This window comes from Danio rerio, chromosome 11 (genome assembly GCF_052040795.2).
Source record: "Danio rerio strain M-AB ecotype USA chromosome 11, GRCz13ab, whole genome shotgun sequence".
Lineage (NCBI taxonomy): Eukaryota > Metazoa > Chordata > Actinopteri > Cypriniformes > Danionidae > Danio > Danio rerio.
Window position 1 is genome coordinate 37,721,231 of NC_141031.1, and position 23,643 is coordinate 37,744,873.

The 23,643-nt window shown below is 36.5% G+C and overlaps 1 protein-coding gene across 1 annotated transcript in view; it reads left to right on the plus strand.

The window, feature by feature from the left end:
- The window catches only part of slc38a3a (solute carrier family 38 member 3a), a 53,722-nt gene that overhangs the window by 24,464 nt on the left and 5,615 nt on the right, over positions 1-23,643 (plus strand). Inside the window, 4 exon segments of the mRNA NM_001098765.1 lie at positions 8,346-8,534; positions 11,631-11,727; positions 12,908-13,023; positions 23,361-23,434. Coding sequence (NP_001092235.1) covers positions 8,431-8,534; positions 11,631-11,727; positions 12,908-13,023; positions 23,361-23,434 — 391 coding nt within the window. The 5' untranslated portion in view covers positions 8,346-8,430.

The following is a 23,643-nucleotide window of genomic DNA, read 5'->3' on the forward strand; positions in this document are numbered from 1 at the left end:
TCGTAAATCCACCAGAGGCAGCTTTCCACTGACTGTTTGACTGGCTGAATGACTGACCGATCGACTGACTCACCCACTTCCTTCCCTAAACCCAACCAATAGTTTTTTTTAAAAAGCACAGAACGAAAACTCTGTTATCATTTACTCATATTTAATAGTATATCATTGACCAATAAAAACAACCAACTGGCCTACTTTTTTGCCCTAATTTTGTCTGATATACAGTTGAAGAGGACTAATATTATTGACCCTAAATTGTTTCTTAAAAAATTTATTTCTTGCCGAAAAAAAAAAACAAATAAGACTTTCTCCAGAAAAAAAAAAATATTATAGGAAATACTGTGAAAAATGTCTTGCTCTTTTAAAGATCATTTAGGAAATATTTTAAAATGGAAAAAAAAATTGGAGAGCTAATAATTTAGATTTTTAATTGTATATAGATTTTTTCTCCCTGTAACCAGTACATGAAGCAAAAACAAAACACACATCATTTATTTTTAGCAATAACCTCAATCATATTTCTTGGAATGTGATGAATCTGTCAGAATAGAGTTAATCTGAGATTATAATCCAGATGGTACGGAGAACATAGAGAGTTGTTCACAGCAGTTTCCAAATCCTTTCATCAGTTAATTAAAGACCTGGGGCTGTTTGAGTCTGCAATTAGCCTGGATATTACGGTGCAGATTTAATGAAGTAAACAGCAGAGGTGTGTAAGTGTGTGCCAGCCAGGTACACGTACGTGCAGCTGCTATGTCTGTAAGTAATCAGACAGCAGGGATCATTTAAAAGAGCACGACACCAAGCCACGTACACAACCCACAGCTCACGCACATCTGAAAGCTGAGGGCGATCATTCCAGCACAGTGTAAACCCCTGGACCGAGTGACGTCCTGAAGCAGCTCTGCACACGTCACTGATGCTGGGGAGTTGCATCAGCTGTATCACTGCTCTCGCTGTGTTGTGCCAGTGCCAGATTTTTCTCTCTGCATCTCCATTTTTATCTCAATTTGTATAGTAGGTAACTTATGTAAATGGATTCTGTGGTTATGGAGTCAGTGAGTTAATTATATGAACATTGTTTAGGTAAGATTACGGCCGTTTCACCCAAGAAAGTTATGCTGCATGTGTTTAAATTTAGCACTGTCTTAATGTCACGAGGAGATATGTTCTGCTTACTGTTTACGTTATTAAACGTAGGTGCACAACATATTTTTCAAAATCAGTCAGTTTGTTATGGGGATCCTAATGTCCTACACCAAACCTTCAAAGGTTTGGACTGAGTAGGATTTATTATTATGAAATGATTATATTTATTCTGCCAAGCCCCTATTATGTTTTTTTTTAAATGACCTTCCATGCAGTGTGTAACCCAGCTCTAAGTGAGGTGAAATATCCAGCTAAGGCTTAAACCTGAAAATGCATCGTGTTTAAAACTATTGATTCATCTATAAAAGAGTAGACTCAGAGTGGTTTAAATGAATTGTCGGGGTAACGAATCTTTAGCCGTGAAGTCGATACAGAACAGGAAGAAAGAAGACAAACACTGTAGCAAAAAAAAAGAGGAAGACAAACACTGAAGCAGATCCCAGTTGAATCAAGTCGCAAAGACACTGTGCTCTGAAGTGTGAGGGGAAAGGTAATGTTACTTTCCCCACCCAAAGATGAAGTTGTGAAGAGTTAGTGGTTAAAGTAAATTTGAGCAAAAATACGTCAGCATTATAGCCCCAGCCTTGTGCTGTGTTCCCATCATTTTTCTGACAAGTGCTTCAACAATCTACATGCTTAAAACAGGGGATTTGTCAGCCGTTTGTTAAAGGAAGGATAAGAAAAGACTATTGATCAATGGGACTTTATCAGAGCTTGACAGGAACTTTACAGTACACAGTTCATGGATTAGTTCCTTCCTCTATTTCACAAATGTAAGTAACTTAAGTGAGATTAAAATGGTTGCGTCCTTGTTTTCTCTAGCTTGTAAAATGTATGTTTAATTGTGTTTTGTAGCTTGTAACTGCTCCACGTGGCTTGTACTGTATCTGGTTAACTCTTTATTTTCACATTTCGAGTCTAAAACCATGTAGAGAACATGATTTCTTTACGGATTTAAATGCGACTGTGAGCTCGCGATCCATTGTTGTTTGTCATTCCTATGACCACCATCTGCTTACAAGTGTGGCGGTCAAGTTTCAAAATAGTTCAGCTTTTGCTGCTGTGTGGATTAATACTGAATGTGTGTCATTGTTTTTTACATATAGTTAAGAAAAGAGCAACATGCTGGTGTTTGATTGCATGGCTTTAATGCACTCCTGCATTAGATCACACATACACTCTGCACTCTGACTACAACAATATTGATAAGCCGTGGTGGAGGATTATTAGGTAAAAATAAATGCATATTATAATACAATGAATGTGTTTTTTGACCTTGCATGCACCCATGATATTAGGGTGAATATTTATTCTTTCTCTCTACCAGCAATCCCTGCTGGTGCTGGGACTCGAACCTACAAAAACCTTTGGATCCCAAGTCCAACTCTCTAACCATTAATAATATAATATATATAATGTAATGCTGTGTTATTTTGAACTTTCTGTTGATCAAAGTCTCCAGATTGTTAAAAATAATGAATGCTAAAGTAACAAGAAGTAACAAATGTTAAGTGAACATTCAAGAATATGTGGAACTATTACTAAATAACTCTAAAACTTGTTGAAATGTATTTATTTGTCGATTTAAAGGGTAGATCAACCAAAACTGACAACCCAGGCTCATTCTAATAACGTACTCATAAACATTTCTCCCTCCTATGTAAATTACAACCCTAGAGCCACTTTTTTTGCAGCTTTTTTTGCAGGAGGCAGCTGTGTATGCTTTTTCAGATCTCGAATTTCTCTTGCGAGTGCCATTACTGCCTGTTGTTCTTGCGAAAATCCACCAGAGGCCACTGTCGACTAACTAACTGACTGACTGACTGACTGACTGACTGACTGACTGACTAACCGACCGTTCCCCCCACCTTCCCCCTTCCTTAAACCAAAGCAATAGTCTTTTCAAAAGCCCCAATTGATTCACTCAGCCTCTTCCCTAAAGCCCTCGCCTAATTTTACCATGTTTTCAGATTTTACTACACCCTCACCCCATTATTTTCTTGTTTATTTTATTTTTTTAGCTTGTGTTTTTGTCCTACCTGCTTTGTGGGACTGTCCTTCACCAGACTGAAAATACTATCGTCGCAGCCAACTCCGCTCTGCATCTCAAGTCCACCGACATACAGAGCTAACTAGACAAACTGGTAACATTGGAAAAGCCATCCACATGCAGCTAAGCGGTCAGCTGGTAAGTGAGAAAAGGAATGGTGACATATCGCCCTGTATCGTTTGTTTTAAAGAGGAAATGCAGCCATACATAGCTCTGCTACATAATTTGTGATATCCAGAAATGTATATAGGGCTACGTATTCAGAATGAGCCTAGTTTGTCTTTTTCTGTTGAACACAAAATTCTATACTGAAGAATGTTGCTCAAAAAATCATTCCATAGTCCCACAGTATTTTTAGTTCCTACTATGAATGTCACTGACCAAGATTCTTCAAAATATAGTTTTGTACTGAAGAAAGAAATTCTTCAAAGTTTAGTGCCTCTTGAGCGTGATTAAATTGAGATGAAATGTTCAGTTTTGAGTCCTCTTCAACAATCTTTTTAAGTTAACTTTTTTCATAACCACCTACCAACCTCTAAGAATAATCTACCAGATCGATACTCTGACCACGTCACTAACTATAAAGCAAAACCCTGGTGACCAACCTTTTAATTTTAGCTCTCGCAATTTTAAATGAAACACATTTAATTCCTCTCGATCGTCTATCTGTGTTCAGCTTCTTTCCACCACTTCTCTAATCCATTCTCAGTGAATTCCTCCTATTCTTGCATTTTCGCTGGTGTTAAATCCCATGACAAAGAGGGATGAAACACTCCTAATAACAGTAATTCATGGACACTTTAAACACATTCGAAGGCTGTTTTTAATGAACATTGATGTGTCTCTGCAGCACTTCTAATAAGTGCTTTTCACAGGCACAGAGCTAAATCAGATCCTGACAACACTGCATCACACCGCAACAAATGTACCGTTCATGCTCTTTTGCATGTGACTGCTTGATGCCATGCAGACATAATGAGAACAGATTAGTGCCTCGTTTTGAGAAGGTGGGACATTGTTGCGTCATAAGAGAGGTGGTAGCTTTCTGAAAGCGTGAGTCTGAACTAGCATTTTTAGATGAGCAGACAGAGTGTTTAATCCACGAATAAACTTCTCATTATTCAAGAAACTTAAGCTATGACCTAGTTGGCAAAGCAATTTCATCCCCAGTGTGTTGCCAGACATCGGCGCAGAATGAAAACAAATTCTGTGTTTGTTTTTCAGCCTCGGCTGAAAGTCGTCGCACGTTCAGGCATAGCGCGAATGGAGCTGCTATTATGCGTTTGGATATGCCACAATGGGACCTGCTGAGGTTAACTCAATTGACTCCGCCCAAAAGCCTTGAACTCCTCCAGCCAATCACGTGTCACTGTCTGTTTGTTAAAGCCAGACCAATGTCTGTCTGATTAGCAGAATGCATGAAGGACAGACTGGTTCTCCATTCAGCATCTTGGCAGAAACCTCTGCCCCCATCATAGGTCCACTTCCTATTTCATGAGCCATTCCCGAATTTAAGGTTGACCGTTTTTTTCAATCAGGAGGCTCGATGAATTACCTTTTCAGCCCTTCGAGTGCCCTGGCGAGTTTGAGCCGAGGAGGCCCCACTGGTATAATGACGCTTGGCACAATCACTCTTCTGTTCCTCCAACCCTGTTCCCAGGAAACCACACAGCATGCACAATTGCGTACCGCGCTTTGCTGCCCAACCACATGGCTGTGCAGCAAGCCGAGTAACGTGGCATCTCATTGGATGAACCAGAGTTTATCTTCCCACACCGATTCGTTTTTTTAACTACTATATTATTTCACGTTTGCAGGGCGTAGAAAAGGAGCTTGACGAAGGGAGAACTTGAGGTTATGCCAGCCTAGAGTTTCGAGCATGAAGAGAGCATGACTGTTATGTTAAGCTTCTCCTAATTAAAAGCAAAGGAATGGGGAAAAAAGCGAGATGAATGGACAAAGAGGGACAGAACTGGTTCTGAGCTGGTCATAGCTGGTTCTGCTGGCTTTCATGGCCTTCCTCAATGGACCCGCTGGTTTGGAGTGTAGGTTCCCTCCCCTCCTTTCCCCCCATCTACTTCTGTTTATGCTTTGTAGCTATCGGATACTTGGGTTCTGTCCTTTCAGACCAGGATTGAGAATACCAGGGGGCCTGGAGACACATGTCAGCTTGTGCTTTCAGGACTTAGCACTCCAACAGGTCCATCATAAGTAGCCACAGGGTGTCAGGCACCAAAGCAGGCAGGAAGAGACCACAAAAACAGCTATACAGACATCAGGAGCCATATAGAGAAAGGAGAGAAGCGAGAACAACAGCTTTCAGTAGAGTCAGAAAAGTGATGACTTATTCAGCTGGACGCTGGCGGTGTGAAAGGTTACCACTTGTTTTGCAGAGTTCATTTAATGGTGGCGGAGGTTTTGGTGGAGCTATTTTGTCATGCAAGAAGGGAGGAAAACATGAGAGTAATACAGAGAGACATAGAGGAAGTTCTTAGTCTGCAAGGCCTATTAAAGCCTGTTGTTTTAGAAAGTTCAGGTTTTGTCAGGCTGTCATTCAGATTTGGTTCTGACACACTTTGCTTGCAACACATGACACCCTTGTTGTGCTACTCTAACAAATGTCAGTACTCAAGGGATGATAGTTGCTTTTGAATGCTTGTATCCTCTAGCCCAAAATTGACTTAATTGTGTATGCTAGTCAATGGATAGTCTTTCAAAGTGTACTTCAAATCTTTATCCAGTGTTTGGCTGATCTCCTTTGCATTAATGCATGCTATAGCACTTCAGGTGGCAATTTTGATAATACTTTTGTTTAAACTAATTTTTTAATCAAACCATGATATCAAAATGGACAATTATTCATTCATTCATTTTCCTTTGGCTTAGTCTCTATTTCAGAGGTCGCCACAGCAGAATGAACTGCCAACTTTACCAGCATATGTTTTACGCAGTGGATACCCTTCCATCTGCAACTCAGTGCAATCCATTCACACTCATTCACACTACGGCCAATTTAGTTTATTCAATTCACCTATAGCGCATGACTTTGGACTGTGGGGGAAACCGGAGCACATGGAGGAAACTCACACAAACACGGGGAGAACATGCAAACTCCACTCAGAAATGCCTACTGGATCACCCGTGACTCAAACCAGTGACCTTCTTGCTGTGAGGCGATAGTGCTAACCATTGAGCCACCGTGCCACCAAAATGGAAAAATATTTATTTTATAATAAGCATTTAATTAATAAAAACATGGTTATTTTATTTATTATTTGCATGTGATTGAATTAACAGAATTCTCATTGTGAGTGAAATATGGTCGGTAAGTTTGTTATAACAACTCCAATAGAAAACATTGGTGGAGATAAAACAATAAGATTGACATTGAATTCATTCAAAACATGATTATATTTTCTTACCAGCTAAGACATGCAGTATACTCGAAAAGCACATTGCATGTCTTAGTTGGTAAGAAAATACAATCACATGTATGTTTCATGACAATTTCTGACATTTTGGAACTCAACAAAGTAAAAATCTTGTAAGGAAAAAAAAGCTTGTGTAGCTTGTGTTCCTAACATTCAGTGTGTTTCAGTCTTTAGTGAGGCATCTATCCTTTTTCAGGGTCTTTTTGCATAAAAATTACCTTCTCCATTTAAGATTAACCCACCAAATCTTTGAAGGTCCTGTGAAGTGCTTTGAAATGTGCATTTTTTTATTCAGTGTTTGACGTAATCTCAACTGAAAAACAAAGAGGAGGTGGGACATAAAGTAGCTCCCCCCCCTTTTAAAAATAGCCAATAGTGTTTTGTTGTATCACAGCTCTGTCAATAGCCCCTTTCACACATACAGACTTTTCCGGTAAATTTGTTCCAGCAATTTTCCAAAGAGAGTTGTAACATTACCAGTAATTTGCCGGAATGTTGCTCTATGTGGACGCCTAAGTAACATTGCCGGAAAGAGCGCATTTACATTTAGAAAATAAATATTGAATATTTTTCCAGACATATTTAGCTGCTAGATGTTAGTCAGATAGAATTGGGTAGGCTAAATTGTTCGAAGTGAGTGTGTGACAGTTGAGTGTGTGTGTGTATGTTTTCCAGAGATGGGTTGCGGCAGGAAGGGCATCACCTGCGTAAAAACGTTGGCGGTTCATTCTGCTGTGGTGACCCCGGATTAATAAAGAAACTAAGCCGACAAGAAAATGAATTAATGAATGTTAGTCAGATAACGTTTCTATGTTCCTTTTTAACTGTAAAACATGATCGATAAAATGCTTATGATAACCCATTGTTTGTTTACCTTCAAGCTCTGCTTCAGTTGCTTGAAGCGTGTGCATGTGAAGTAGTGCTTCAGTGAGAGCCAGCACACACATTTTATGAACATCTCGACTTGCGAAAGTGTTCCTCCATATGTTTTCATCAAAGTTGTTCACAATACTTATCCATCCACAGAATTTGTAATGTAGTCAAATGTGTAAATATTTAGCTGCGGTTCGTGCTTCTGTATTTTGGATGTCTCTGCGACAAAGAAGCTGCATGAATGTTAAAAGTGAACCCATCAACAAAAGCCTGACCTCTATTATGTTTACAAATACAAGCATAGCCGTTTAGAGGCCATTTCCGGTCAATTATGGCAGAATTTACCAGTATTTTTGGTTTTCTGGTACAAAAAAAAAATGAAGAATGTTCTGCCTGTGAGAACCGCGCTTTTTTGAAATTACAGATAAAGTCGTTCTGGAAATTTTCTGAATATTTACCGGAATCTCTGTGTGAAGGGGCTAAAGAGAGTGGATGAGCTCAAGTGCATCGAATAAAAAGCAAATAAGAATTGAAGGGAAGGAGCTTGTCAGACACTAGAGAGCATTTCATTGGTCAAGATTTGATGAGAAACCGAAGTATGAGGTGACGTGAATAAAAACTGTTGATCCATTTAGGGTAAAATGAGAAACGACAAACTTTACATGTTTACAGTATCGGTTTTATCTTCTAAATGGGAATTTTGTCATTGTTTTGTACCACACTAGCTTATAGATATCCTTGAAGACTAACATATTGATACTAACGTGTAAAAAATTGTTTATTTCTATTTACCTTTAAACAAGCTGTGATTTAAAACTGTCTTTTGCATCTTCCTTTTGTAGGGAAACAAGGGACCAACAAAGTTTTTCCAGAAATTCCTGCCTCGCACAAGCACACTTGAAGATTCCGAATAATTGCTCTGAAATCATGGAACCTGCCGAGTTAAACACTATCCCCAACGGGAAGGGGCATGAAGCTGGCGAGGAGACGACTGCGACTGCAATAAAAAGCCAATCAGAAGATGCAGCTCAGTAAGTATGCGCTCAAGGGTGCACTATCTTGTCTGCTTAGTTAAGACTGGTTTATTGGCAGACATCCAATGTGTTTAGTTTAAGTAACATTTTAGAGTTTCAGTTGGTGGTTTAAGCTTTAGTATTTGGTCATTAAATGAGTTGTAGAGGGGATTTAAGCTTTTGTTAGTGCATATAAACCGTGTGTATGAACATTAGTGTGTGTTTTTGCAGTATCCTCCAGCTAAAATTAAAGCATCCAGTCATGTCATCTAATAAGGTGAAGCTTGTCTGTCATCACAGTTGTAAATGTCACTGAGCAGCACAGTTTTCAGATATCACTGGGCACATTCTGTAGCACGGATGTTATGCTCTTACTATACAACTGTTTTTAAAACTAATGTGTCTGTGATTGTGTGGAGGTTTTAGTGCAGATTAACATGGTGTTTCTTCAGCTACAGTACAAGAACAGTTATTTGACAACTATATTTTTATAACCTAACATTTTTTATTTTTGGCTGTTGGAATAAAAGTTAAATATGTTTTACCAATTTTTTTTACAGTACCAGGCATTCAGTCTTAAAATATGTAAATCACTAACAACACAATGGGCATAGCTTGTGATGCATTAAAACATCATCATCTAAATGGTATACAGTATATTCAGCCAAAGATTAACTTTCAGTTTTTGTTAAAACGTTTGACAGTATCAATTTGTCATTTTTAATGGCTCTTGATTTATTTATAAACTAATTTCGAGAGGATCACATGCTTATGATTGATCAAGGCTGGTCCTGCATCAGCTCAGCATATTGCGCCAATCAGATGAATACTGACTCACTATAAATAACCAGAGTTTTCCACTTTAATCATCTTCGTCTTGAAGAATCCCCACTTCCACCCCTACTCCCCCCTCTTCTCCTGATACGGCGGCATGCCAGCCTAGTGATTAGCACTGTTGCCTCACAGCATGAACGCCACTGGTTCGAGCCCTCACCAGGACAGTTGGTGTTTTTGTGCGGAGTTTGCATGCTCGCATGGGTTTTCTCCGGGTTCCCCGATATCCTCCCACCGTACAAAGACGTACATCATAAGTAAATTGACTAATCCAAAGTGGCATCTTAAGACGATCTCTTAGCCAGCTATATCTCAGCTATTCCTAACACATTCACAAGCCGGGAAGTTCTCCAGACCTACCTGAGCTCAAACTCCCCACTCGCCCTTCAAATGGGGGGGGAGCCCCAGGCTCGAGAATATTCTGAGCTCAGGGCTCTCTCCCGGGACAGCATGCACAACATGCTTTATTATCAATCATCAGCTAAGTGTGAACTCTTGAAAACGTTAAAACCATTTCAGTGAATTATGCAAAAATTTAAATATTGAAATGTGTATATATTTGCCTTTAATTAAATGATCTATTAACTACAACTGTTGCTGCTAATCAAGTTAATGTAATCATTTAAAAAATCTAGTGAGAATGCAATGATTTTTTCTGCACAATGCCAAAAATTCATAGTTGAAGAAACATCTTTAATATGAAAAATAAAACTACCCTGCATGTAGAAGAATCCCCCGCGTTTACCCTGAGAAACTGAATTGCTCAACCGAGGCTCATTGAAAATACATTCTTCAGCCTATTTTTTCTTTTGAAACCGCTAAAAGATACTTTGACATACGTTTGACTGTAGTTTCTGTTTAAAATGAATGCTACAAGGCAGTATGTCACCAACAACTTTTGTTTCTTTTCACAGACACATATTATTGAAGGATCATTTCATGCAGTTCTTTGAACAAGACCATATGAAAAGTATAAAACACCTTAACTATGTCCATATTATGTAAATGAAAATGTTCGACACACCTATGTATTTGAATAGATCTTTTCTTGCGTGGTCAGTTTGCTCTGTAGCTAACTTTGTTGTACTTGTGATGGAGAACAATCTATTCGAGTCTGGTGAAACACAGTTCCACAAAATAAAAAATAGCAAAGCAAAATCAGGGTAAAACTGTGGTTGAAGTGCAGTTTTCTAAGTGATCTATATGACAAGTGCTAAAGCATCTAAAGCATACAACAAAACACACCCTCAAAATCAAAAAAGAACTAAAAATTTTTCATTTCAAACAAAATAAGGCCAAAGCGAAGTGCTTTTTGAGTTCCTTTTGGCAGTTTGAAACCGCTCACCAAAGCAAACTTTTAGGGGGGTTGCATTTTGACTCCCAAAAACCTCTGAGCTACCATTGGTCCATTGAATTTACGCAATCGGTGGGTGTGTTCTGGAACTCCGCCTACTTTGGTGTGCGTTTACTTCCACCCATGATTTGTTTCTTGTTACACGAAGGTCAGATGGAGAGGAAGAGCAACAACATCAACACACTGGTGAGTCAAGTACCAGAGCTGGTTTTTACAGAGCAGATCAGATGTTTATGGAACTTTTCTTCTTCCAAAGCCACCATCGTTGTTGTGCAACATTGCACACGAGCAAAGTGACGCATGGACAACTCCGCTTCCTGCAGCGCGGGAGTGTCTGAATGCTCGAAAACAGTATATCTTCATCAACCTTTTAGAATTAATTTTTTGCAATCAAACAAATATACAGAGGCCTTAAGTAACTTATTTCAGATTCGTATAAATGTACAAAGATCCCTCTAGTGGATTTGGAATTGGAAACATGCAGCCATTTATTTTTTGTTTGGTAAAAATGTAGGCTGAGGCATGTATTTTCAATAAGCCTAGGCTGGAAATGTTCCTGTTAGAGTGTGTCTACATTCAATTGTGTGTTTATGTAAGGGTGTGCTCATTGTGATTTCCCTGTCTCTTACGCTTTCGTGGACGCTGCTCCTACACTGCTCTGTAGGGAACTTGTACCAAATAGCACTGAAAATGCCAGGTACGTCATGCAGAGAGAGGAATCATTAGCAGACAAAAGGGTTTTATTTTGCCACAACACATCCTGCATCTATTTTTAAAGTGCCCACCCTGAGTATATGTTTTGCGGTCTTTGAAGTGCTAGTTAATTAAAAAAATGAACAATTGATTTTAATGTAGGTGATTGTTTCCATTGATGTTGCAATCCCGTATCCATAGTCAATCTAATTGTTTTTATCTGTGTCTTTTAGTACTGACAGAACTGCAGGTAATGTTGAAGCAAACCTGGTGGAAAGCTCAGAATTCCTTTCCAACGCAGATGACAAGAAAACCCCTCGTTTCACAGATGTAAGTTGAGCTTTAATTACATGTAGTGATTTTTTTACAGCCAGTTCACGAGATATGTTCTAAAATTTTTAATGTAACATTCCTATTGAAGGGATAGTTTACCCAAAAAATTAATTATGTTATTATGTACTCAACCTCCACTTGTTCCAAACCAGTTTGAGTTTCTTTTGTTGTTTATTGTTCGATTATAAAATTTCTGCAATTAGAAAAAAAATGGCATTTTGAACATTCTAAGAACATTCAGCTGTATCAAATCTGAACACAACACAAAAACATTTTAAAGAATGTTGAAAAGTGTTGTGATTGCCAGTGGTGTTGTCTCTGCTGGGGATTACTTCCTGTAGTCTCTTGTAATCGCCATTGGTGTTTTCTCCATTGGACATTAAATTTCACCAAACCACAACTCCCAGAACTCTTTGTGTACATCAACTTCTGCAACAGCAGACAATAATCTGGACATTCAAACAAAGACACAGCTGCTGCTTATTTACATTGATTACAAGGACTATTTATACACGCCACTTTCACCCACACTCGGCTGAGTCTTGATTCATTGCGAACATTGCGAAGCATTTTCCTTGTTTGATTTTCCCGTTTTTGATTCTTGCCTTGTTCCTTGTTTTGATCCAATGACCCCCAGTCTGACCTCTCACCTGTATTTTGACCACAATTATTGGATTACCCTTGTGATATTGTTTTGCTACTGTTACTGACTATTGCCTGTATGACCTTGTCTTTAATAAACTGCATTTAGATCCACTTTACAACAGAATGAGGTAGCCATTGGCTTTCATAGTGTTTTTATCCCCACTATCAATATCAATTGCTACCTTTTTCCAGCATACTTCAAAATATCTTCTTTTGTGTCCAGAAACATTATTTCCGAATGCTCTCTGAATGTTTATATTTATATATAAACGTTTTATTTATAAGACACTTAATAATTTGACACATTGTGTTGGGAAAGTACTAAAAGACATTCAATTAGTTGGTGAATTTCCAAATAAAATAATTTTAAAAAGATTTTTTTTACATAAACAATGTATAGTTTTTTATTTACAAATTTATTTAAGACCAGAAAATTCTGAATTACTATTCTATTAAAGTGACTGGAAGCATGTTATGAATTGTTTCAGCTATGAATGACTACACTAACAATCCTTTTTTTCTGCTTATTTAGTTTGAGGGAAAGACTTCTTTTGGGATGTCCGTCTTCAACTTGGGGAATGCCATCATGGGAAGTGGAATTCTGGGATTAGCGTATGCCATGGCCAACACAGGCATTGTCCTCTTTGTGTAAGTTACACTTTTAAGTAAAACTCCACATGTTGTATTTGTGCTGGAATTGGATATCAGATAATGCAGACCACCTAGAATTAATAAAACCATTGTGCAATTATTACCATCATAAACCACTTTGCAGGAAAACATTAGTATCATAAATTCTCCTGTATTATTCTTACACTACCTGACAAAAGTCTTGTCGTCTATTCAAGTTTTAGGAACAACAAACAATAACTTGACTTCTGGTTAATCATTTGGTATTAGAAGTGGCCTATATGAAAGGCAAAGACCTCTAGACTTATTTTACCAAAATAAATATGTAATACAAAATAAATACATTATTAATAAAGTCATCTGAAAAGGCAAAGAAAGCGTTCTTGCAGGACTCCCAGAGTTCATCTAGATTCTTTGTATTCATCTTCAATACTTCCTCCTTCATCTTACTCCAGACATGCTCAATAATGTTCATGTCTGGTGACTGGTCTGGCCAGTCCTGGAGCACCTTGACCTTCTGCCACTTTTCCAAATGATCAACTAAAAGTCAAGTTATTATTTGTTGGTCTTACAACTGGGATCGATGACAAGACTTTTGTCAGGTAGAGTAGTTTTTTATCACTACAAGTCATTGTAGTTCCTGTTGACTGTATTGTAAGGAGTTTATCATGGTGTGCATTTATATTCCAATGGAAATCCCATTATGCTATTAAACCAGTATACTATATATATATATTACTGTAAATTTAATGAATGCATATTTAGGCAATTTTACCATACACACCCTTTAATAATACCCTAATAAATAAATAAATAAATAAATAAATAAATGACATTAAAGTGTATTCAATTAAAACAGCTTTCAATTAAATTAAATTTAATTAAAACAACATTAAAACAGCTATTTTAACTGATATATTTTACAATATTACTTTTATTGGTCTTTTAATAAAAATAAATAAGCCTTAGTGACCAGAGACTTATTTTGAAAACTTTTTAAAAAATCGTACAGAACCCATAAACCATAATGTAACTGAATGGTATTATTTATAGCAGTGTTTCTCAACCATGTTCCAAAAGGATCACCAGGTCTGCACATTTTCCATGTCTCCTTAACCAAACACACCTGATTCAGATCATCAGCTCATTAGCAGAGACTGAAAGAACTGTAATGGGTGTAACAGACAAAGGAGACATCCAAACCATGCAGTGTTGGTGGTCCTTCAGATTGAGAAACACTGATTTATTGAGGTCATTGGATTTCAAATGTTATTTATGACCTATAGCTATAGTCTGTATGATTGATTTAGACGTATATGAGATGTTGGAAAGTAGATATGTAAAGCTAGCTTCTGAATTAGCTAACTTGCACATTCACAAACAATAATTGCTGCATTCAAAAATCATTAGCTGATCTCTTTGGCGTTTCATAGTTGTTGTCAATGACACATTTTCGCTAAAGTTTGTTGCTTATTATGATCTGGGTTAAGTCCCAACCTTCAGGATAGCCCCCACTCCCCCTCCCTTCTGCGATATTAATCCTCCAGTAAAGCAGTCTTTATTAGAAAAGTCAGATTGCCAGAGAGATTTGTTTCAGTAGAGCTGAGCGGGCCGTACCAGGACAGGAGCTCTGTGTTCACGCTATAGGCACACTTTATCACTTTTGTTAGCTAATAATCTGCCATCTAGTTATGATCTTATAGTCTGTGCTACTTAACATAGGCTGTGATGGCGAAGATTAGGTTGTACATGCTTTATGTAAACCAGTCTGCCCTTTTAATCTGGCTTGAGCAATGAGGATTTCTAATTTTCCTTTCTGAAAGGGCTTTGGGTTTGAGCTGTTTGGTGTGACTCGATTTTTGGCACACTTGAACTTTCTGTACTCCCCATTTCTTCGTGTGTAGTACCTGTCTGATTTGAGAACAGTGTTTTTCTGGTGCTGATTGTGGCTTCAGGCTACTCATAAATCAATCCTGGACACGGTTTAATAATGAAGCTAATATTCTTTGCAGTAATAGTGCCGCTCTTGGGAATGAATTCATAAGATTTATAGGAGCTATGGGACTGTTATGGTGATATCTTTGTTGAGACTCACATTTGTTGAAAAAAGACAGCAAAAAATGGTTAACAGTAAGTTTCCCGAAAGTATACTACCATAAATATTAGATGTTGTTGCTCTTTTGTTGGTTTAACTGCTTATTATTATTCTCATTTTTCTTTTTTAAAAACGCCTACTAAGTTATTAAACATAATTCAAGTTTTTAATAATCCTTAACACGACTTAACATGTAATTTTATTGCATAAAAGTTTAATTTTGTTATTTAATATTACAATATTACACTGGGATCGTTTATATACAGTGGCTGACACTTCAAAATACCACATCTGTCACTTGTGGCACTGCGGAAGGACATTTAGGTTTAACAGTAATTTAACTGCAAATGTCATTAACAAAACATTAATTTGCAAAATCTGGATACCTCATGTAATTTTACAATAAAATAATTTTCAATAAATACAACAAACAACAATACATGTACAATTTTATAGTTTTGAGGGAAAAAAAGAACACATTATAAAATCATATTACATTTGGTGTTTTTCATAGAAAGTTTTTATGTTTTTTTATCCATAAAGGTTACGCAGCATTTCTCATTGTATTTTTTAATTATTCAGCAATCTGCTGCACCTTTAACATTAAAAAATTATATTGAACAATTATAATCTTAATCATAAATTTATATTATTATTTCTATAACACTGTTAAATAAAAATGTTCTGTTAAATAGGTAGAATTAAAAATTCGATTTATTTGTATAAAAAGACTATACATACAGAACAGAATAAGAACAAGGAATTACTGACTGTCTATATATATACAGTATGTATAAAAATAATATATAATATACAATATTTGACCGAGGGGAATTAGCTCAAATTGTAGAGTGCTCGCTTTTACTTAACAATTTTTTTACCATGTTTTTATTATGTTCTTTTATATTCGCTATTGCGTTTCAACTTGTTTGGTCAATGATTGTTTTTAGTAATGTTTAATTTGTTTAGCATGTCTGCTGATGCTTATTGTAAGGCGACCTTGGGTATCTAGAAAGGCCCAATTATAAATAAAATGAATTATTATTATTATTATTAGCATGCAAGAGGTAGCGGGATTGATGCCCGCATTCTCCACTTCTTTTCCCAGAGATGGGTTGCGGCTGGAAGGGTATCCGCTGCGTAAAAACGTGCTGGATAAGTTGGGGGTTCATTCTGCTGTGGCAACCCCGGATAAATAAAGGGACTAAGCCGACAAGAAAATGAACGAATGAATGATATAATATCTGATGAAAAAAAAGTATAAATAAAATGAAGCAACGGTAAAAATAAAGGAAGCGTGGCAGAGTGACACAATATTTCTCATTACTGGGTTGCAGCTAGAAGGGCATCCGCTGTGTAAAACATATGCTGGGTAAGTTGTGGTGACCCCTGATGAATAAAGAGACTAAGTCGAAGGAAAATTAATTTTTTATGTATTTATTTATTTATTTATTTATTATTTTCCATTTTGCTATATTATTATCTATTCCTGTTGTAATTGCATTTTAATTTCATTTGTTTGCTAATTCATTACGGTGGCAAGGTTTAAAAAAAAAGGGGGGGCATTATAACCCGGATTGAACAAAATGTTTTGTTAAAGCTTGAGAAAAAAATCACAAATAAATATTTAAAAAAACCTTTTTTTTTCTAATAATGTAATATATAATATAAAATGTAATATATAATGTAATAAACTTCTATTTAAAAATAAATAAATGAATAAATTTTTCAAAGGACTCAATGTTCCATCTTTCTAAAAGTTCTAAAAATTGTGTATTAGAGCTGGTATATCAGCAGAACCAAGTAAGCAATGAAATGAAGTCTTATGCAAATATGAAAAAGTGATGCCCATTCCAAGCAGAAACGGCGTCTGCTGCATTCACTGTAAACTGAGCTGTTACGATCAGTGGAAAACACCTGATCACGAGCTGGACGCATGAACAATGCAGATTAAGGGTATTACATTTCTTTTGTCTTTCGGATATTTCAAATGAATTCATGATACTCAGCTAAAAGCAATGGTGCAGATCACAATTTGAAATCGCAAGTGTAATCTTTTATGCTATAGTGAGAAGTTGAAATCTAAATTAAATGATGAGCATTTTGTGTATGCTATTATACATTATTCAAGGCAACATCTGTGATGATGAATGTTGTATATGGTGTATGATGAAGGTAGAGGACAGATGTTGGGTTTTGCCTTTGTGAGAGCTGAGATTTGTCTTTGGGCTTGAATTTATTGTGTCACTTCATATCATGACAATAGTCCCCTAAAGGTAAGAGTGGATCCACAACTCTCAGAAAAACACAGCATTACACAACTTTGAATATACAGCATAACAAAACAGCATGCAGATTTCCTTTTTTACAAGCGTGAGTTTAAAAGGAGAGTTGGATTTTTTTGTCCTATTATCACACATTTGTCTCTTGTGGTGTTTCAGAGTTGAGAAGTCGGAAATTTCAGTATAAATAAATGTCTTGTGCAGTATCTCCAAAACACTTTGCATTTTAGAATTAATTCAACTCAATATAAGCATATAACTATTAGTAAAAGACATCTGGAACATTGTTACCTAAATGAAAAATAGCTGAAGACTTCATTAAATCTCAGCAGCTGTTTGTGTGAGATTACAACAAGCAACAAATCCTCAACTTTTGCCTTGAAATTTGGCTTCCTGTGGCTTATGAGGAAATGTTATTGCTCAAGGACAGGCATTTTACTTCATCTTCCTGGAATTACAGACATGTTTATGGGGCATGTCTTGAGACAGTGGAAGCAATAACAGTGTCATACAAATTAGACATGCCAACAAAAATGAAATGGATGTCTGAAATAATATTTTGCTGTAGCAGTGTGCTTAATTAAATGTTCTTAAATTCTCTAGTAAAATCATCTGTAATAGCTTCAGCGATGGAGTTCTGCTGGAGTGTCAATTAACAGTGTGTTTACAGTCCTCCACTTGTTCTTCCGTTTGCCATAGATGTGTTTTTCCATTAATATAAGAACTTATGAAACCACTTAGGTGAAAACCCTTCAGTAAATGGAGAAACACATACACATGCTTCCGAATAAATTGCAGGATTCGGTCCATTTTAGCCTCACAGCAATTGAGATTGGGCTCTTGACATGCAGAAATGTTAAATACCAGTGGTGAAAATAACCAATGACGACAAAAATGTATATTATGAATTTATATGGATATACACTACCTGACAAAAGTCTTGTTGCCTATTTTAGCAACAACAAATAATAACTTGACTTCTAGTTGATCATGAAGTATCCTCCATCTTACCCCAGATATGCTCAATAATGTTTATATCTTGTGACTGGGCTGGCCTATCCTGGAGCACCTTGATCTTTTTTGCTTTTAGGAACTTTGATATGGAGGCTGATTCAACAGATGATTCATCAAAAAAAACAACCTTCTGCCACAAATGATCAACTAGGTTATTATTTGTTGCTCTTACAACTGGGATCGACGACAAGACTTTTGTAAGGTAGTGTAGATATTTTAGTTAGAGTACCATTTTAAAACTTTGGGGTTAGTAAGTTTTTTATTTTGGAATTTTTTATTTAGATTTATTCAGATTTTGATTATATAAATTAAACGTGGCTGTATAGTTTTAGAATGTTACAGAAGATTTACATTTCAAATAAAGCTGTTTTTAGAATTCTGAGGAAAAAAAAACTACTCAATATTCCAGTTTCCACGAAAATATTCCAGCTAAATCTACACTAATCAGGATGAATGGATAAATTAGTTTTCGTCTAAAAAATGGTCCATGTCCACACTATTGTTTTCAATTCTTGCCTTCATCCACACTAAAAAGACCTAAAATGCTTTTGTCCATGTATTGCGTATGTGCTCAGATGTCAGACAGTTTTACCTGCCGTTTATTTACTTTCCATCTCTTTAAAAGGGCGCAGCAAATTGTCTTAATTAGTCGGAAACTAAACAACAGCTCCCAGTAAGCATTCCATGTTCTTTAAAGAGAGGCAATATGGAGTATTTAGCTGACATTAATCTTTAAGAAAGCTTTCAAAACATACATTATTAATTATTATTATTATTTTTATTAAAATATCTGCTTTATAATGTCATCCACCATGTTAGTTGAATTAGTCACATGACTAAAATTTGCCATAGTTTTGGAAAGCATTCATTTTCATAGCCCACACTGCAACATAAAAACAGCATTTTCAAATTTATCCACTTTTCAAAAAGATATGTTTCCTAAAAAAACACAGTCTCTGTGTGGATGGAAAGTCAAAACGGAGAGAAAAATATGCGTATTTAAATGAAAGCATATTAGTGTGGACATGGCCTTAGCAACACAGCTGTTTTCAAATTCCATCTAAGTGAATTAATTGATTTAATTTAATAAATAAATAATTAATTAAGTTAAGAAATGAATTTAATTAATTTGATATGAATCATAATTTTTGAAAGCCTCAATTTTCTGTAACCACACTTCAACAGGAAGACATTTTTAAATGTATTGGCTTTAAAGAGAATTTGTCTTTATTAAAAAACACAGTACAATGCAATGATTCTACTTAATTATTACTTAATAGTCAAAACTCTTAATTTGTGCACTGACGTACGTGTTGGATTATGGGTTAAAATAAATAAGCAATAAAAAAATCTCTTTCTTAGAATGCATGTAATGCTAAAGAAAATGATGCATTTTTACACCAAAGCAAGTCTTACTGGAGCTATTTCTAAATAAGGAACTGTACTGTGTCCTTTGCTTGGACAAACTTATATCTAATCACAATTATTAGTTGCAGAAAGTGATAAGATGCTAAACTGATTGCATAGTGTCTTCCTTCAAGCCAGCTGCATCCACTAATATACTGCAGCTGCTGATCAAATCACATGTTCTGTCTCAGTCTTTTTAGATTTTTCCAAAGCTTTTTAATCCCGTAATGCTCCCTCCTCTAGAGTAATTTGTTATTAAACGCGGGTGATTAGCTGTACTAGTTGTATTCCACTTTTATAAAAATGACTGGAATGTTAGTCAAAGCTGGGGAGGGTTTATTTGATGCTGAATATCTGTTTAAGTCAGGGCCCTGGTGTTTCCAGCAGAACTGCACTCGTTGACTTCTCCTGAAACGTCATTTAGGAAAAAAGAAGGAAAGGGGGAAAACGTGAGAAAGTGCTGAGTTGAAACCGAGTGCTTGGCAGAGAACGGTTGAGCCTGGTCAGTACAAATGCCAAGACATTCTGGAACTAGGCAATGGGACTAAACAGGACTTTTGGATGCAGGCTAAAGATTCAGTAGAGCGTGTTTCGGCTTCCCAGCTTGAGATGTTTGTCCAGATGTTGGCAGCTGGAGGGTGCCGTTGCGTTTATGGTTTATCTGTGAACGGCCGGTGATTACACTCTCTAGTATTTTTCCATCTTCCATATAACTTTTTTTCAACTCTTATCATTGGGCCTGAGACTGTATTTTTATATATTATATAGATATACAGTCAAAATTTGTTTAATTGCTAGATAAAATTATCATTAATATTATTGTTTTTGTTGTTGTTGTTGTTATTATTATTATTATTATTATTATTATTATTATTATTATTATTATTATTATAATCTTTCCTCATACTGTTTTTTATGATTTTAAAGATATTATTATTATATACACTTTTTATTTTGACATGTATTTTTATTCTCATTATTTATATTATTCATATTATTCATATTATTCATATTATTATTATTATTATTGTTGTTGTTGTTAAAATTATTATAAATTTATTATTAATATTATTATTGTTATTATTATTATTCATTTCGTTCAGTTTAATCCCTTATATTCTGGCATATGTTTTATGCAGCGGATGCCCTTCCAGCCGCAACCCAATAATTCAATTCAATTCACAGAAGTTCTTGTGATTTGAAACTGTGTCAGTCCAGTTTTCAGAGTTTAAGTTCAGTTTAGTTCAGTTCAATGTGGTTTAATTTTCACTGCTGAAAGGCCAAACACTAAAGAGCAAATTCATCGATGCTCAGCTCCACAAGTCCCAAACCAAGCAAGGCAGTGGTAACAGTGGCAAAACTTCACCAAATGATGAAAGTGAAGGAAAAAACCTTGAGAGAAACCAGGCTTAGTTTGGCACAACCATTTCTCCTTTGGCCAAACTTCCTGTACAGACCTGCAGTCTAGGCGGGCTGAAAAATGCTGGACTCCCATCGTGGAGATGCTACAGGCATGAGTAGGTCACCAGGATCAATGTGGAGACTTGTCTGTCACTAGAGTCTTTCAGGAATCAGTCTCATGCTCTCCACTCTTTCATGACTTCCACAGAATCTGCTCAGGATACGGCCTGGTCTAGGATTATGGCAACCTCGGAATAATAAAAAACAGACTAACATAAGTGTAGATAACGTTTAAATTGTAATGACTTTTGGGAAGTGATCCTGGCTCCAGCATTTGGGTTTTATGTGTATGTACTCGAAAACACCAATACACTCTTGCATTTACACACACACTCAAACACTACAGCCATTGTAGTTCAGCCAGTTCCCCTATAGCGCATGACTCCACACAGAAATGCCAACTGGTCTAGCTAGGACTCGAACCAGCACCGTTCTTGCAATGAACATGAACTGTCATAGTTTATAAAAGATACAAACCTCTCGCTGCACGTCAGCTGCCACCTTTAGCAAACCTCCTAATCAGGGCTTGACATTAACTTTTTTGATCACCAGCCACTGTGGCTTGTAGATTTCCAACAGTACTTGTCGCTTGCCATTTTCACTAGCCACACTTTTGATGTTTGGAAAATATATTTTATATGAATAAATGTGACTTTGACCAGCTAAAATGACTTGATTTAGATGTTGTGTTGTCCACATGCCTCCTCATTCATTTCACTTTTTGTCTGTGTTGTGTATGAGCTTGCAAGACGTGCATGAGCAAATGGGTTGTGTCGCATTGCAATCAGCTTTTATCTCACATAACTTTACAAATTTATTTCTGACCACACCAAAAAGAAATAATTATTTCTTAGCCACACATTTTAAATGTGTCAAAACAAGCTAAATATAGCAGCATACATGTACGTTTTATTCAACAAAACATTTCTTTTTTTTTAAATTGACATTCAAAAAGATCTAAGTCATGTATCTAAAATATGCACAGTAATCTGTCCTGGCTAAAGGTCCCGGATCAGCAGTTACTACACATAAATGGGGGAGTTAATCGCATATTAAAGCAATGTTATTGTAAAGGATGATAATTAAACTATATTAACAAAAATAACTGCAAGCAAAAGAAAGCAGGTAAAAACATACCATGTGTGATAATGAAAGGATGATCACGTGCACACGCTAATGTTAGGCCTGTTAATAATCTGTTCAAACAATAATTTAAACGAAAGCAGTGACTGTATATATATATATATATATATATATATATATATATATATATATATATATATATATAATTTTTTTCAATCTTGAGCTCTAGAAAGCAGCAGTACTGTGGGTACACGAGCATCGCTTTTGTCTATTTGTCTACTTGTCTACTTGTCTATTTATCCATTTCAAAGAGAACCGATCGCATCGCACCAGTTGCGTTTCCTTTACACACAGTTGTTTCGTGCAAGTAAACGGGAGCGTGTGCATTTTTTAACAGTCGTGCGCATCACATCACCTGTGCACGCAAGTAATCATCCTCTAATAAGGTATTCACCTGCTTTCTTTTGCTTGAGCAAACACCATTATTTTTGTCAGTCATGCTGCTTCTCCATTCTAAGATCACATTTGCACACATATTTGGCCATCCTTATTGTCAAACCCTGCTTCAAGAAAACTTCGATTTAAAAATTATATCCGATCAGCCAAAATGGCTAGCTGGAGCGGCTGTCTTACCCGCCAGAGCTGAAATCTACCTGCATTTGCCAGGTTGGCGGGTGTTAAGTGTTGTATCTGTTCCACAAAATATTTGACTGCATGTCACTGCATCTTAAACGACTTAAAATAATAAAAAACAATATAACTAAAGCAACGTTCACTGTGCTGAGCGAGAGCTGGTATCGATGGCGTAAGCATGCTCTGGCTCAGAAGGTAAAGATGCAGCATAGGTGCAGGTCATCTGGGGAGAGGGGAGGGGGGACAATTGAATTGACTCTTGTTACAATTATGCAATAGTTTGACAATAAGCAAGAAATGTTTATGGGCCAATGACATCCCTACATTGAAATAGTCCAATGTCTTTGCTATAACACATTTGTATTTCTTTTGTCTTTCAGAATTCTTCTTACTGTTGTTGCTGGCCTGTCTGCATACTCCATTCACCTGCTGCTAAAATCTTCAGGCGTTGTGGGTGAGTATTTTATTACATTGACCCGAAACCAATTTCTAGCTCTCCTCTGTAATTTATTATGATTTTGAAAAGAAAAAAAACTGTTTGACCTGCTGCCCTGAGCTAAAATGAAGAGCTGATATAGATGGAGGTGTTAACTGATGTGACATTACTCTCTCTTTTGGCTCGGTGACCATCTGCCTCACTCCTCTGTGAGGGATTTTAATTGG